The sequence below is a fragment of the Columba livia genome, chromosome 18, assembly GCF_036013475.1.
Source record: "Columba livia isolate bColLiv1 breed racing homer chromosome 18, bColLiv1.pat.W.v2, whole genome shotgun sequence".
Classification (NCBI taxonomy): Eukaryota; Metazoa; Chordata; class Aves; order Columbiformes; family Columbidae; genus Columba; species Columba livia.
The window spans coordinates 8,913,033-8,927,266 of NC_088619.1; the positions used below are offsets into that span (position 1 = coordinate 8,913,033).

Below are 14,234 nucleotides of genomic sequence, written 5' to 3' on the forward strand. Positions count from 1 at the left end.
ACCTGTCACCAGGAGAGACCCACAGCATCCCCTCAGTAAAGGATGAACCAGATAAACACTACTGCCAGGCACCCAGTCTTTTCCCTGCTTTATTTCCTCCTTAATCATTCGACTAATTTCAAATGCAACTACTCCTATCTCCCATGTAGGAGCACCCTGTCTTGCTTCAGCCCCCATGCAATGCACCAGGCAGGGAAACCATCTCAGTGGGCCTGGGAGATGCTTAAGGGTTGTACAAATGCCAAAGCATGCAGGCAAGAGCTAAAGGGGCTTTTTAAAAGCAATTAAGACTGAGAGGAGTTTACAGCTAGAAGCTGATTTTAATCAGGCTCATAAAACCCACATGCTTTCTCACACAGCCTCGAAAATTGGTTCATGGCTTTCTGCGAAGGCACGCTGAGAACAGCAGCTGGCCCTGTGCCTCCATCTACACCTGCTCCTCCGGGCTGTTTGTGGTGAGGACCAGGATTTTCAACGGCTTTAAATCCTGTACTTGTGCTCTGAGTCCTCAGCCTAACACAGCCATTGCCATCCCATTGCCCGCAGAGACGAGGCTGGAGGTACAGTTCCAAAAATCAGCATTGACATCTCCCCCAAAAAAAGAGCTGATTTCAAATCTGGGGCATCACTCAAGGCAGCGATCTCAGGGGTACTGAGTAGAGGGAAAAGAAATCTCCCTTTTCCCCCTTAACATGTATCTGCCACTTCTGACAGGGAATAATCCACATATTTCCCACATCACAAGTTATGTGGTACTGGCTGATGGATCTATGAACACTTGCCTTTAGATGGCACTACATTAAACAACATCCATGAATTCCAGCTGTGGAAAGGGCTGATGCTACCACCATCACTCAGAAACATTTTGGGACTGATCTCTTCGCAGCAGAGGAGGAGAAAGAGCATTTTGTGCTCACTCTGCTCCCTCTGAGTGGAGACACGCGAGGCTGAGATAACTCTGAACCGAAAGCACCATTACTGCATGCTCACCCCTCGCTCACTGGAGCCAGGAGCACCATTGATTTGGCACATTTAACATAATTTAGCTCTGATGCTCAATTAAGAAACTAGTTATGGGGGTGGAAGGGCAGCTCTGGGGAGGGTCTCTCACTCCCAAGCCCTGGGTGAAAGAGGGTCTTTCCCTCAGCCCCACCTCAGGCATCACGAGATACCAGTAACAAAACCCAGCAATAAAGACAATGCACTTCAACATTTTAAGGCTAAATTTGCCAAATCATTGTTCCTAGAAGGGACCAATTTATCCCAAAGTCAGGCAAAGCACAGGCAGCGGTGACACAGCCCCTTGCCCACCATCCACCCCTTCCCTGAGCCCCCGACCACACATTTACAGACCCATCCTGGTGGTTCTCAGCTGGGAACTGGCTCAGGATGCCCTGGACATGGTGCCACATCCCCAGCCGCATCCCCCTGGTCCCACTGCACCAAACAGGGGAATTCCTCTCCCCAGGTGTGAAAGCAGAGTGGACAAAACTAAGCCCTGGCTGTGAATGACAGGGGGGGATCCCCCTTTTTTCTGTCCTCAGTATTGTACAACCCAGCTCTCCTCCCACAGTGGCTCTGTGCATCATTATTCATCCAAACGCAAGACATCAGGGAGAGACATTTCCTATGTGGTGGCTTTATAGAGGTGTGTGTCTGTGAAGTCCCCATCCTGTTAAAACCATCCCGCAAGTCCTGGGCCCCCCTCCTCACTGGATGCCCACCAGCTCTGTGATGGGGGGAGCATGGACCATCAGCTCCTCGTATCTGCGGAGGAAGAGCCGGAGCCGGGAGGTGTAGGTGTCCTCATTGTACGGCAGCTTCTTCTGCTTCAGGTACTGGGAGACGACAGGTTTGATCTGCAAAGGCAATAGTAGAGTCATCTCCCTGTGGGATGTCTGGGCATTTGTACGAGGTTTCTAGCTTGAGGCTTCGCTGACATCACGGTGAGGTGCTCAGAAAACCCATCCCATGTGCTCAAAATGGGGCTGGAGACAGCAGCACCAGCTGTAGCATCTTTACCATGAAAATTAAGAGGAAGGTGGTTTCCAGTTGCAGCAACACAGGGAGTTCACCCTAGTAGGACTGCAGATTAGGAGAGATGCCTTAATGAGGTTTAACGAGGGCAAGCCATGCCTGCTCATCACTTGCACCCATAGTTATCCCCATGTGTCCCCACAGCCAGCTTGGTGACAGGGCTGGGATGCTGCCACCAGCTTAATTACCCCCTTCATTCCCTGCAACACGCCTTTGCGGTTACTGGTCCTGCCGGCCCTGTGAGCTCAGGCAAAGGGCACGACTTGAAACCCTCTGGTGCTCTTGCTCCCCCTTTGCTATTTCTTAATTTTTCCCCTGACTTGAGACTGAAAAGAAGTGTACAGCATTAAAGAAGTAAAGATCCATCACTGAAGGGCAGCACATGGACCTGCTTTGCAATCCTCTTGAGCCACAGCAGTGCTTGAAACCCACGTTTGGAACACACCCCACACCTCAGAGCAACAAGTACAGGCATGACCAAAATTACAGGAGGTTTGCCTGGACACTTGCTGAAATTTATACCAGACTGGGTGGCGCTGGAGATGCTTTCCCAAGGAAAGCATCGAGAGGATCCCAGACTGCCAGGTGGCTGCGATGGGCTGGAATTGGGGCTGGGAAAGGAGCAGGGAGTGGAAATGGAGGAAAAAGAGGAATGAGGGTGGAGGGAGGTGGGCTGAAAAGCAGCCAGAGCTCTCTAGCACAGGGCAAACAGCACAAAGAGGCTCAGCCCAAGGAGGGGGCTTGCAGTGGGATGATGGATGGTCTTGTCTCCATGTCACTTTCTGATGCGCTTGTCTGCCCTGTGGGGTGGTCTCACCTTGAGGCACATGTTGTCAGAGAGGCTGGGGAAGAGATGATGCTCCACATGGCAGCTGATGAGCGAGTGACCGAAGGACCAGTCGAGCAGGGCGTTGCGGGGCAGGTTGAGGACACCCAGGCTCATCAGGTGGATCCGCTTGGGTTTCCGATCAGCCGCGAACATGGGGAGGCCGATGTGCTGCGGGAAAGCCAGGTGGGGACCCCGCCGCACCCACCACCCCCCAGGTCCTTCCCAGCAGAGCAAACCATGGCTCTGGCCACACAAGGGCATGAAGGTGACAGCCAGGCTGAGCCACGTTTGGGGGTCTGGCTGTCAACCTGATGTAGCTGAAGATGTCCCTGTTCATGGCAGGCTGTTGGACTAGGGAAGCTTTGAAGGTCCCTTCCAACCCAAACTGTCCTATGATCCCTGAAGTCTCCCTATCCCGGGCTTGTCTGTCAATGGAGCCACAGAGCAGCACTCAGGCTCTGTCCCCCCAACCCACCCACACTTTGTGCCACCAACCTGTCACCATCTCAGGACCTGCATACACCCAGTCCTGCAAGCCACCACAGAGGACATCACACCTCCAGCCCTTCATACCCATCTGCCCTGACGTTCTCCCAGGGCCACCACTGTCCACCCCAGCATGACCCTTCCTGTGACGTTGGCACAAGGGAGATGACAACTGAGGCTGCTCGCCTTGAGCTGACACCAGCTCCAAGCAGCAGCCTCAGGGCTGTGTCACCAGTGCTGGGCGGTGGCTGGCCTGTCCCCAGCACCACTGTGATATCTCAGAGGTTCAGGTCTCTACCTGGAATATGTTGACGTGGATGTAAGGATGGGCCAGGAGGGAGCGGGTGAGCAGCATGCAGAGCAGGGCGGACCACGGCGACTGGAAGCCCGAGACATGGAGCAGCAGCCAGTAATGGCAGTAAAGACCCAGAAACATGCAGCAGAGGGTCCGGAGAGCTGCTTTCCACTCCACATTCCTCAACAAATCTATGTGAGGAAGAAGAGACAGCACTTGGGAGAGGTGCTGGTACTTCCCCACCTCTGATGCTCCTACAGCTCACCCCATCTGATCCCATCCCGTCCTTCATCTCCCTTTCTCCATCTTCCAGGTTGGCCCAAGCAGCCCAGCCCTGCTGACCTGCTGGGTTTTGGCTTTAGGGCCCAGAGCCCCCCAAGGGCAGCAGCCTGTGGGCTGCAGTCCTGTCAGCAGGTCCAGCTGAGCATTGTCACTCAGGGATTTGGCTGCATCTTCATTTCTTACAACTCACCCAGGCACTGTCTGCACCTTTGGCATTGCCCAGAGCTGTTGTTCAGGCTGGGCTTCCTCAGCATCTTACCATTTTCTCAGCTCTTGTCCCTGATCTTTTCCTAGCACCATCATTTCCCCTGAGCCACCACTTTGCTTGCCCAAGCTCATTGTGTCCCAATCCCCACAGCGCCACCCCATACACAGTCAAACACAGCCTGTGTGGTGCTCTGACCAGAGACCTACACGTTATGGTGAACGCTGCTACGGCCAAGGGTCTGAATTAAAGGAGAGCAAATTTGGGGCACTCCAGGCTCATGATGGCTTTTGCCAGAGCTTTCAACACCCAACACAGGAAAATGTGAAAAATGTGAAGTGTTTTCCAAGCACCAGCAGGAAGGAGAGATGCAGCAGATTCCTTCCCAGAGCATGTACATCATCGCCTGCCTTTGCTGCAGCCCTGGTGTAGCTGATGTGATGCTTCCAAACAAAGCAGGACCCTTTGGTGGGGTGAGACCTGGGCAGGAACCAGCTCACCATAACCAGCACCACACCTACCCAGTGCAACCAGAGGGGTTAGGATGGGCACTGCGAGAGGCGCAATGAACATATAGACGTAGCGGTTCAGGAAAGGAAGCTTCCAGGTGCTGGAATCCCCCAGGCCGATGACATTGGTGTAGCCATGGTGGATCTTCACGTGGTTGTAGGTGGCTTGCTCGACCGTGAAAGCTGAGCAGAGCTGGGAGGGAAGAGAAAGGAGAGGCAATGGCATAAGCAGCAGCACCAGAGTCAGGCTCTGCCTGGCTTGGACTCACAGGAGAGGCACCCACAGGAGGTGTTCTGCACTCAGAAAGAAGCACCCAGGGGAGATGTTGGATCCATCTTGTTCTCAGATGGTTATTTCTGAATCACAGAATGGTTTGGGTTGAAGGGACCTTCCCAGCTCATCCTGGGCCACCCCTGCCATGAGCAGGGACATCTTCACCAGCTCAGATTGCTCAGAGCCCCGTCCAGCCTGGCCTGGGATGTCTCCAGGGATGGTTCATCCACCACCTCTCTGGCCAACCTGGGCCAGGCTCTCACCACCCTCCTTGTAAATAATTTCTTCTTCAAGGGTTTGGGGTGCTGGCAAGGTACTGATGGGGCTTTTGGGGGAGCTGCAACCCAAACCCCACTGCCCCGCTCACCTCAATTAAGAAGATAGCCCACACTTTGCCCCAGGACTTGGACTCGGTCAAGGCGTTGTGGCTGGCCAGGTGGCTGCCCTTCACAGTCAGGGTGTGATGCACCACACCAAGGGTGAGGACACCCGCCAGGAAAGGGATGGCCTGGGCTGACCGCAGGCACAGGAACCCTGTGGACAAACCAGACGGGCAGGAGCTTGGCCACCCACACGTGCTGCAGCCCTCTGAGCCAGGCTTGAGGTGTTACTACACCCAAACATGCCAGACGCTGCCCTAAACCTGTTTTTTAAGACACAGTTGCAGGTATTTAAACTGTCGGAGCCAGAGAGCTCTGCTCCTGCACAGCTGAACGAGCCGTGGTCCCCATGGAGCTGAAGGTTTGGCCACATCCAGCTGCGATGGCGTCAGACACTGCTGGTGCCAGGTCTCCACCTGCAGCTCCAGCTGGGATCCCACTGTGGACAAATACGACCCTGCCAGGATTTCAACATCCCCAGGAGTTCAAAAGCGAGAGGAGGTACCAGCTGCAGCTTTCCAAACACATTGCCAGAGCCTCATGCTCAATCGTGTCCCCCTGCACCTACCACGGATGGGGTCATTGTCACTGAAATCACCAAGATTTCCCTGCCCCATGGCAGGACACGGATGGGGCACATCACTCCCTGTCCTGCTCTGTGCCCATCTGCCCAGGCACTGTCCCCTCACCCCATGTGCCATCATTGCCTCACTCCAGGCTGTAGTCTGGGTGTCACTGTCACCCACCACCGGTTTCCAGAGGGGTCAGGGTGCCCCATGGCACGGGATGAAGAGGTTATTGCAGCTTTGTTACAGGCTTAATAAGCCACTAATAGGCTTCCAGCACAAAGCTCCAGCACTGCAGAAGCCACGAGGAGGCAGTGGGACCCACCAAAACCCCCTTGGCTGCGGTTTGTGGGGGGAGCTGAGCCGAGTTACCTGCTGGGAGCAGGAGGAAGCTGCCGGCGAGGATGCTGATGTCCACGCCGTGCCGCTCCCACCAGCTACTGCTTCTCACCACCTTCTGCACCAGCTCCGACAGCTCGGCCATCAGGGCTTCCTCCTGCCGCAGCGGGGCTCCCCCAGGGGTCACGTCCCCGTCACCCAGTGCTGGTCCCGGCTCCCAGCCCTCTGCCGCCACCTTCATCCTGCTGCAATCAGGCGCTGGGGCGTCCCCCGTCCCCTCAGGCTGTGGGGTACTGTGGACCTTGCCATCGACCCGCTGTCCCCTCTGCCTCACCGGGTCCCTGTCCTCCAGCGGCATCTCCCTGCAGAGCAAAGGCCACGTGAGTGACACCCCCAGCACAGGGAAGCACCCGCAGCACCCCCAGCCCCAGGTGAAGGACATGGGAAGGGCAGCGATGGAAGGGAAAAAAAAGAAATCAATAAACAACCCGAGAAGAACGCAGCTAGCGGGGACACCAGCAAAACCACCCAACCTCCCACCCTGGGGTCACCCCGGCCACCGCAGCCCCCTACTCACGCTGGCGCGGTGGCCGTGTCGGGGCGGCCGGGCAGACCGTGCGGCACCGCACACCGGGGCCGAGGAGCCGGGATTTGGAGAAGGGAGGAGCAGGGGAGGACGGGGAGGAGGGCAAATGCAGATTAAGCAATGGCAATAATCCGCCTCTGCGACCCATGGCGGGGCGGTGGGGCCGTGGAGAAGACGCTCGGGGGCAGCGAAGGAGGGAAGGAGCGGAAAAAAGATGGAGAGAGGTGGTGGAAACGCTGGAAGGGAAGGAGCCGAGCGCCAGAAATAGCCCTGAGAAACCCAAGCGGAGAATCGAGGACAGGGATAAGGTTTCACTTCTGCCGGGGAGCAGGAGCAAACGCTGCCCGGTCTCCGGGAAAGCGGTTTTGGGGAGGAAAACGGCGTTTTTCACAGCAAGGAGTGGGGCTGCAGGAAGGAGGGGGCAGCGCATGGATGCGCAGTGGCCTGAGCCTGAATGCGCTGCTGCTCAGCACCTTTCTCTGTGCTGTCGGGGGACACCCACCGGGAACCAGGTCACCCCAAAGATGTGCCCAGCAGCTGTGGCACCCTGCCCTGACGCTTACAGGGTCCCTCTTCTCTTCTGGGCTGTTTTCAAGAGTTTTGTAACACCACCCTTCCTTTCCCATCGCTGCTTTCTGAACTAATCACCCACAGGACAAGCACCCCAAAAGCTTTGGGGATGCCAGTGCACAGACCAAGATCCATTTTTTATGGAAGGCGGCTAAAAACATGTCACTTCTCACTGGGGTGTTGGATTTCTTCTTGTTTTGTTATTTCTCCTAAAAAATACCCCTGAATCAGCTCAACCAAAAGGTACTGATCCACCAAAACCTTGATGGACACTGATATTTAGCAAAGCCATGGATAAGGCAGGTTTGCTATGCCCATCTCAGGGGTACACAAGCCCCAAACTGGAACAGGCTCAGTGCCTCCAGTAACAGCACATTCCTGCGGCAACCTGCAGGGAGCAAACCTCGCACCCAAGTTGCACCAAGTCCCAGAAGAAAAAAATAATAAAATAAAAATAATATAATAAAATAAAGGAATAATAGAATAAATAATGAAATAAAAAATAAATATATTACAAATAATAAACAAATCACACCTACTGAAAAAAGGGCAGAGCTGACGGTGCGCAAGAGACCTGCTGAGGTTTCAGTGGTGCTGTAAGGGCTTGTATTATGAGAGATCATTTCCAGAGCGAGGGACACCAAAGAATTAAAGCAGAAGCCCAGTGAGCTGCAGGGCCAGCAGGTCGGTGATTCAGCCTGATATGCAGCACAGATTTCATCACCCACTCATTAGCAAGGGAAGCCCATGGCCAGGAGAGCACCCATGGGTGCTGCTGGGCCAGGGGGAGGTGAGTGTCAGACCCGAAGGGTGCATGTGGTGGGGCTGCTGGATTCCCCTCCTGAATGATGCCTTCCTCACCTTCATCACACCCAGGGTGACACAGCAAGGGACAGTGACAAAGCCCTGCTCCGAGGGTGCCGTTTGATGGGTCCAAAGGTGAGTGGTGGTGGATCTGCCATTGCACAAGAGCAGAACAGGGCAGAACTGGTCACGTGGCAGCAGAGAAGGTGGGGATCGGTCCCATATCCAGGACCAACACAAGCCATCAGGATCCCACCACAGCCAGTGTGTGGCATCGTTCAGTCCCATGTCACTGCTGGAACCAGGGACCACCTGGAAGATGAGAAGGAATAGCAGGAAGAAAACCACGTGGGAGAGGCTGGGTTTTGGCTTCTGGGGAAAGCATCAAACCCAAAAGAGCCTCTTACTTCAAGTTGGGATTCACGATGCCCACGAATGAGGAGCAGCTGTGAGGAGAGTCTGTAAAGCTGTAAGGAGGGCCAGAAAATTCAGGATTGTAGCCCTAAATATTCTTCCTTGCTGCCTTGGAGAGTTCCATTTTAAAATATAAACTTTTAAACCCCAATTTACATCTGATTTTCCACCATGTGCAGGCCAAGCCATGCAATCCTACTGACCCCACAGAGATTTTAGGGATGAAAGCAAATGCTGACTTGGCCCTTGCACCGTAGACGCAAACACCTCCAATTTAGCAGGAAAAACACATTAAAGACTCAGAAATCCTTCAGCACAACAGGGCAGCTGGAGGGGATCAACGTAATCCCCACAACAGCGAGCTCTTGCTGGCAGCTGCCGACCCCAGAGCAGCAACAGGGTCTGGCAGACAGACCCCGCTGCCCACCAGCCCCCGGGATCAGGCACCCACTGCAGCCCCAAAGGAGCCATTTCCAGCCCCAAATCCAGGAGCTGTTGGCAAAAGTTGCAGTAGTTGCACCCCAGGGCTGTGGTGGGGGGCAGAGCCCACTTGGTAGCCCCTCCATCCTTATGGCCACCCTGCAGACCCTCCTCCTCCTCTGGGGAGGAAGGACCAGGCTGCAGGGGCTGGCAATGGGGCACCATTAGCACCCCCAGCCACTCTTCCCCTAGCATCAATAGGACTGCAGAGATTCACTTTTTTAATACTTGGGTTTGGGTGGGGTTTCCCCTCCTCTCTTTCACACCAAGCACATTTGGGTAATTAACTTAACGAGGGACTAATTACTGCCGTCCCCTCCTCAACAGAGAAAGCTTAAGCCCCATCCTCTTTTCTTCTTGGGGTCTGGCAAAGCCACAGAGCCCTCAAGAAGGAGAAAATTATTATTTGCGGGGTTTGACACCCCAACCCTCTCCCTGAGGCCGAGGGCTGAGCAAGGAGCTCCATCTGCAGGCAAAGCCCTGTCGCTGTCACCCCCAAAGCAGCTCCGTCCCCCCTTATTCAGGTTCTGGCACAAGGGGGTTTGGCACATCCTGGGCTCTGCAGCCGAGCGGCTCCTACAGCTGCTGCCAAGGAGGAACTCAGCACCCACACCCACCCATCCCGGGGGTGCCCCATAGTGCACCCCAAACCTTCTGTCCCTGGGGCTGTGAGTGAGGACAGAGCACAGGACAAGCTTGGGAGCCTCGGGGCTGGCACCAGAGGGAGTTGCAGCTCTGTGCCATGGCTGCTCTCACTGTCATTTTGCAAAAAGCCCAGGGTTGCTCAGCCCCTGGGGGCTGGTGGGCTCCCAAAAGGTAAGATCCAGGTTGATCGGTGCACCAGGGCAAAGAGCTCTTGGTGGGTGCTGTGGGTGGCACAGCCACCGAATCCCATCCCACAGGGTGCAAAGTTCCTTCCCAGGGACCCAGACCCTGGACACAGTCACAGCACCTCCTCAGGGTCCCCATCACCACGGTGCCAGGCTGGGATGGGGCTGGCAGGGACGGCAAGATGCCAGATCAGTCTGGGGCTGTTTGGCAGCCCACAGACTCCCAGCCCTGCCGGGACGTGGCAAGGCCACACTTTTAACCTTGAATAAATACCACCCTGGGACGCCTTGCTGTTTGCAGGGCACAAACGGCCACTTTGGGTGATGGAAAACTTCCCGCTCATGTTCGGCAACTCCGGGAAGAAACTGGATCCCAGGGCTGGCTAATCTGGCCGATGTGTTTGCACCAGCTGGCATGGTACACACCGGACGGCGGCGAGACGGGGCAGGCAAAGCCACACTGCCCTGTTTTGGGTCATGCACGGGCTACTGGGGAGGCACCACAGATGGAAACTGGTGGTCTCATCCAGTCTCTGTGTTGGTCTGATGCTGCCCTGGTACCTCAGAAGGAAAGCAGCTGAATGGCATTGCCCCATGAAGGGCATTGCCCAGCCAGAAAGGGGGTGCAAGCCCCTTGCCCCAATGTCGTTCACACCACCTTTGCATTGCTGCCGTATCTTCTTTGTCCCTGTTTGACCCACGGATGGGCTTTGGGCAGGAGGTCACACATGGGGAATTGCTCTGCAAAACCTCAACGATGTTCAACCTGGGGTGAGAAGAGCTGGGATTTACCTGCTGGCAGCAGCGGGGTATGGAGACGTCACCTGAGCTCCTCAGTGCTGTGGACACATGGCATAGCAGGACCTGAGCCCTCCCAGGTCTGAGGTTGGGACAGTGGCCCTGCAGGTCCTTTCCAGGCCGGTGCACTGCAGGGACAGGACCATGAGTGTCCCCGCTTGCAGAGCAGGGCCGAACCCCAGCACAGCATCTGCACCGCAGGACTGCCTGTGCAGAACAGGAGGATCTTCCTCACACGGGATCAGACACGTGCCTGATATCAGCTGTGCCATGGAGGAGAATGCATCTGCCTTCCTTCTCCTCAGCAGCCATCTGCAAACATGAGAACCCCAAATCTCAGGAACATGCCCCAGGTGTAAGTCCAGGCTGCAGGGTTGGGTGAGACCCACAGCAGTAGGTGCAGGAGGTTTATTCAAAACCAATTGCATGTGAAAATCAAACGTAGCACAAAACTCATCCCCGAGCCCTCAGATGTCCCTTCCCAGGGCTTGAAATAACAGCACCAAAACCCATCCCTGCCCACGAGCACCTCAAATCCCCCCAGGGACTCACTGAGTATCCACCAGAAAATCCTGATACCTACCCAGCCTGCGTTTTCAGTTTTATATATCAGCAATGAATAAAACAGTGGTCATCTTCCCCCTGCTCCAGCCCAGCTTAATTTCCAAAGCCTGGCTGGAGGTGTCAACTAATCACAGACTTCCTCCACTTAGCAGCTCTGGGAGAAGGTAATCACTGGTTTGGGTGCATCTGCTCTTGCCCCGACCGAAACTGCTTGCCCCCACCCCTTGGTCCCTGGCGTCACCGCCTGGCCAGGTGTTACCTAATGTGGGCACACGGCAGGGATGCTGCAGGCTCTGTTTCACTTTGCTTCCAAAATGCCAAGCCTGCCACTGGCGGTGACATGAAATGATGGCCAAGCCCTCTCGCCCATTGGCCTGGGAGCTCTTTTGTGACCTCGGAGGCCTGTGGGGTCCCAGACTGGTGACAGTGGGCCTTAAGAGGGAACGGGCATTGGTCCAGCACCGGTCATCAGACAGCAATCAGAAAGATGCTCCTGGGTACAACACTGCACCTCCACTTCTCAAAAAAGAAATACAATTCTCCTTGTAACCATGGCACTGACCAAACTCAGATCCCCTTCCTGCTCTCTGGTGCCCTTCCAGTCCCCAAGCCAGCGGCAGCAGCCACACACGTGTCCCCACAGGCAGGCACACGGCCCAGCAGCTCCTGGCAGCCGCCCCAACGAAACTTTTACCGCTCAGCACAAGCTGGGTAACTCCAAGATCTATTACTTGCCCTCTCTAGTAAAGATGGATGTTTCCAGCCTGCTCAGCACATGGAGGGAGGACAAGGACCCCAGGGAGGTTGTGCTGGAGATGTCACTACCCAGCACTTGCTGAACAAGGACCATTTGCTGGGGCAGCTCAGCACTGCTGGCCACAGCTGCTTTTCGGGGCCAGGTGTCCCTGTCAATTCCCCCCACCAGCTTCGTGGGCCAGAAGGGAAAGAGGTTGGGAAGAAAGGTAGGTCTTGGGGCCAAGACCCTCTTGGCTTCTCCCCCAGGAGTATTTGGACACACTATGGTGGGGTCATTGCTTTTGCCCAGCATGAGAAACCAGAGCTAAACTGGATGCAGACCAGCAACTGCGTCTTGGCTCCGTTGGTGCTCTTTGTGGGATCAGGCGATGTTGAATTCACAGAAACCAGGGATTCCTGCAAGACAGAAAGCTCCCTGCTCATTAAGAAGCCCATGCACAGCTTTAATTAGCAAAAGGAGGGGGCTGCACGATGCTACCCCTGCACATGGGATGGGCACTGCCCTCCACCAGGCACAGGACCTGGCGCAGTGGGTCGGTGCCACCCTGGGTGCAAACGGGAACGGGTGCTGCAGTCCTGGGCAGGTGCCTGATCATGCTCCACTCCAGCCAGGGGCAAAGCGAGGGCAGCCGGGGCCGTGACGCATCCGCCGTGCCCGGGAGGCAGCGCCTGGACAGGAACGAGCTGCCTGGTCAGGCTGGGAAGCCAAAGCGCTGTGTCATTCCTTCGGGCTGGAAATTTGGTCTGGAGCCAAAGGGCTGCCCGATTCCAGCCAGAGTCCAAGAATTCACCCCCACCTCCCCAGGTTTCGCACACCCATAACCTATTCCCTGTTTTCAGCCGCCATGGGGATGCAATGGCCAAGCCGAGGGGCTGGGGAGGGGATTTGTTGTCCCGGCTCCATCTGACACAGACGGGCTCCAACTCCCTGCCAGACCTGGGTACACATCCAGCCAATACCCCATGTGTCCCCCCTGCCCCTGTGCTGCCAGGCCTGAGCAAGGGTGACTGAATTTCAGAGGCTGAACTGCCCCGAGCCCACCTCCCCAGGGCAATGCACGTCCTTCCCGATGGGCACGGGCAGCCCACCGGAGCCCTGCCGAACCTGCCGCTGCACCGAGGGCAGTTTTTGTTTCTTCTTCAAGGCCAGAGCCCAGATGCTCCCTGCCAGCCAGAGGGATAACTCACACACTGCCTGGCAGCGATTTCATCAGCACGGCCGGACCCATAAAACCAGTTAGCTTGGAAAAACAGGGACTCTTCTAATGATACCTTTGGAGCTCTGGATCCCAGTCCACCAAGGGAATATCTGCAGGAGTCCGGAGGAGGTTGCGGGTCAGCTCTGGCTGGCACACGGCTGCATCCCCAGCCCTGCCAGCAGCACCAGATGAAGGAGCCGTCCTCCATCCCCAGTGGCCAAAATATGGCATGTTGCAACCTCCTAGGAAAACACAAACACCAGGAAAGCTGCTAATCCTGCAACCAGCTTTGCCACAAAAGCAAAATCTCCCCAGCCCCATTCCCCCAGCTTTCTCCCTCCCACCATGAGCTGCTCCTTAATCCCAGCCCAGGGAAGCAGGAGCCACCCTGACCCATGAAACCTCACCAGTGCACTTTATTACTGATTTCAGCAAGGCTCCACTGGGTTCGGGATCAGTGGCAGCCAGAGTTGGCCTGTGGGAGGACAAAGCAGGACAAACCAAAAGAGGGAAGAGGCCCGTGAAAAAAAATTAAGGTTTAGAATAGAAACCAGATTAGGGCTAAATTGTGGGAGGTAGGATCTGTCACAGCATCAGAGTGGGTTGCCACTGCCAGCCCGGGGGACATGAGGGTCTCTGAGCCATCCTCAGCATCCCCACCAAGTCCACAGGGTTGCCAGTCCTCCAGTTTTGGGAATCACTCGAATTTTGGGAATTTCCCAGGGGGAGAGGGACTGCAGGGATGAGCCTGGGTACAAAATGAACAAGAGCTCAGCCCTAAAAACATCCCTTCATCCTGCAAGGGCTCTTTTGGTCCATCACATGGCCAGTGCTTGGGACTGCTCCTCCGGAGGGTCGTTGCTGCCCCAGGAGAGCTGCGTTGGGGCAGCCGGACAGAGACTCAGCAGGAGCATGGACTCAGCAGTCCTACATAAAAAGTAGGATTTCATTCCTTTCTTCCTGAATGGGAAAAGAACAGTCAACAATGAGCCAAGCTTGGCGCAAGGCGAGATAAGACTGATCTCTTGCGG

The 14,234-nt window shown here is 55.6% G+C and overlaps 1 protein-coding gene across 1 annotated transcript; it reads right to left on the reverse strand.

Annotated features, from left to right (window-relative positions):
* Positions 1-1,623: 1,623 nt before the first annotated feature.
* On the reverse strand, positions 1,624-6,918 carry FADS6 (fatty acid desaturase 6). Its single transcript, XM_013367227.3, has 7 exons — positions 6,780-6,918; positions 6,236-6,564; positions 5,285-5,451; positions 4,656-4,836; positions 3,651-3,838; positions 2,855-3,034; positions 1,624-1,859 (listed from the first exon to the last, which is right to left on the reverse strand). Exons 2-7 carry the CDS (start codon positions 6,558-6,560, stop codon positions 1,710-1,712), a joined length of 1,191 nt encoding a protein of 396 aa, XP_013222681.2. The 5' UTR covers positions 6,561-6,564; positions 6,780-6,918; the 3' UTR covers positions 1,624-1,709.
* Positions 6,919-14,234: the final 7,316 nt, after the last annotated feature.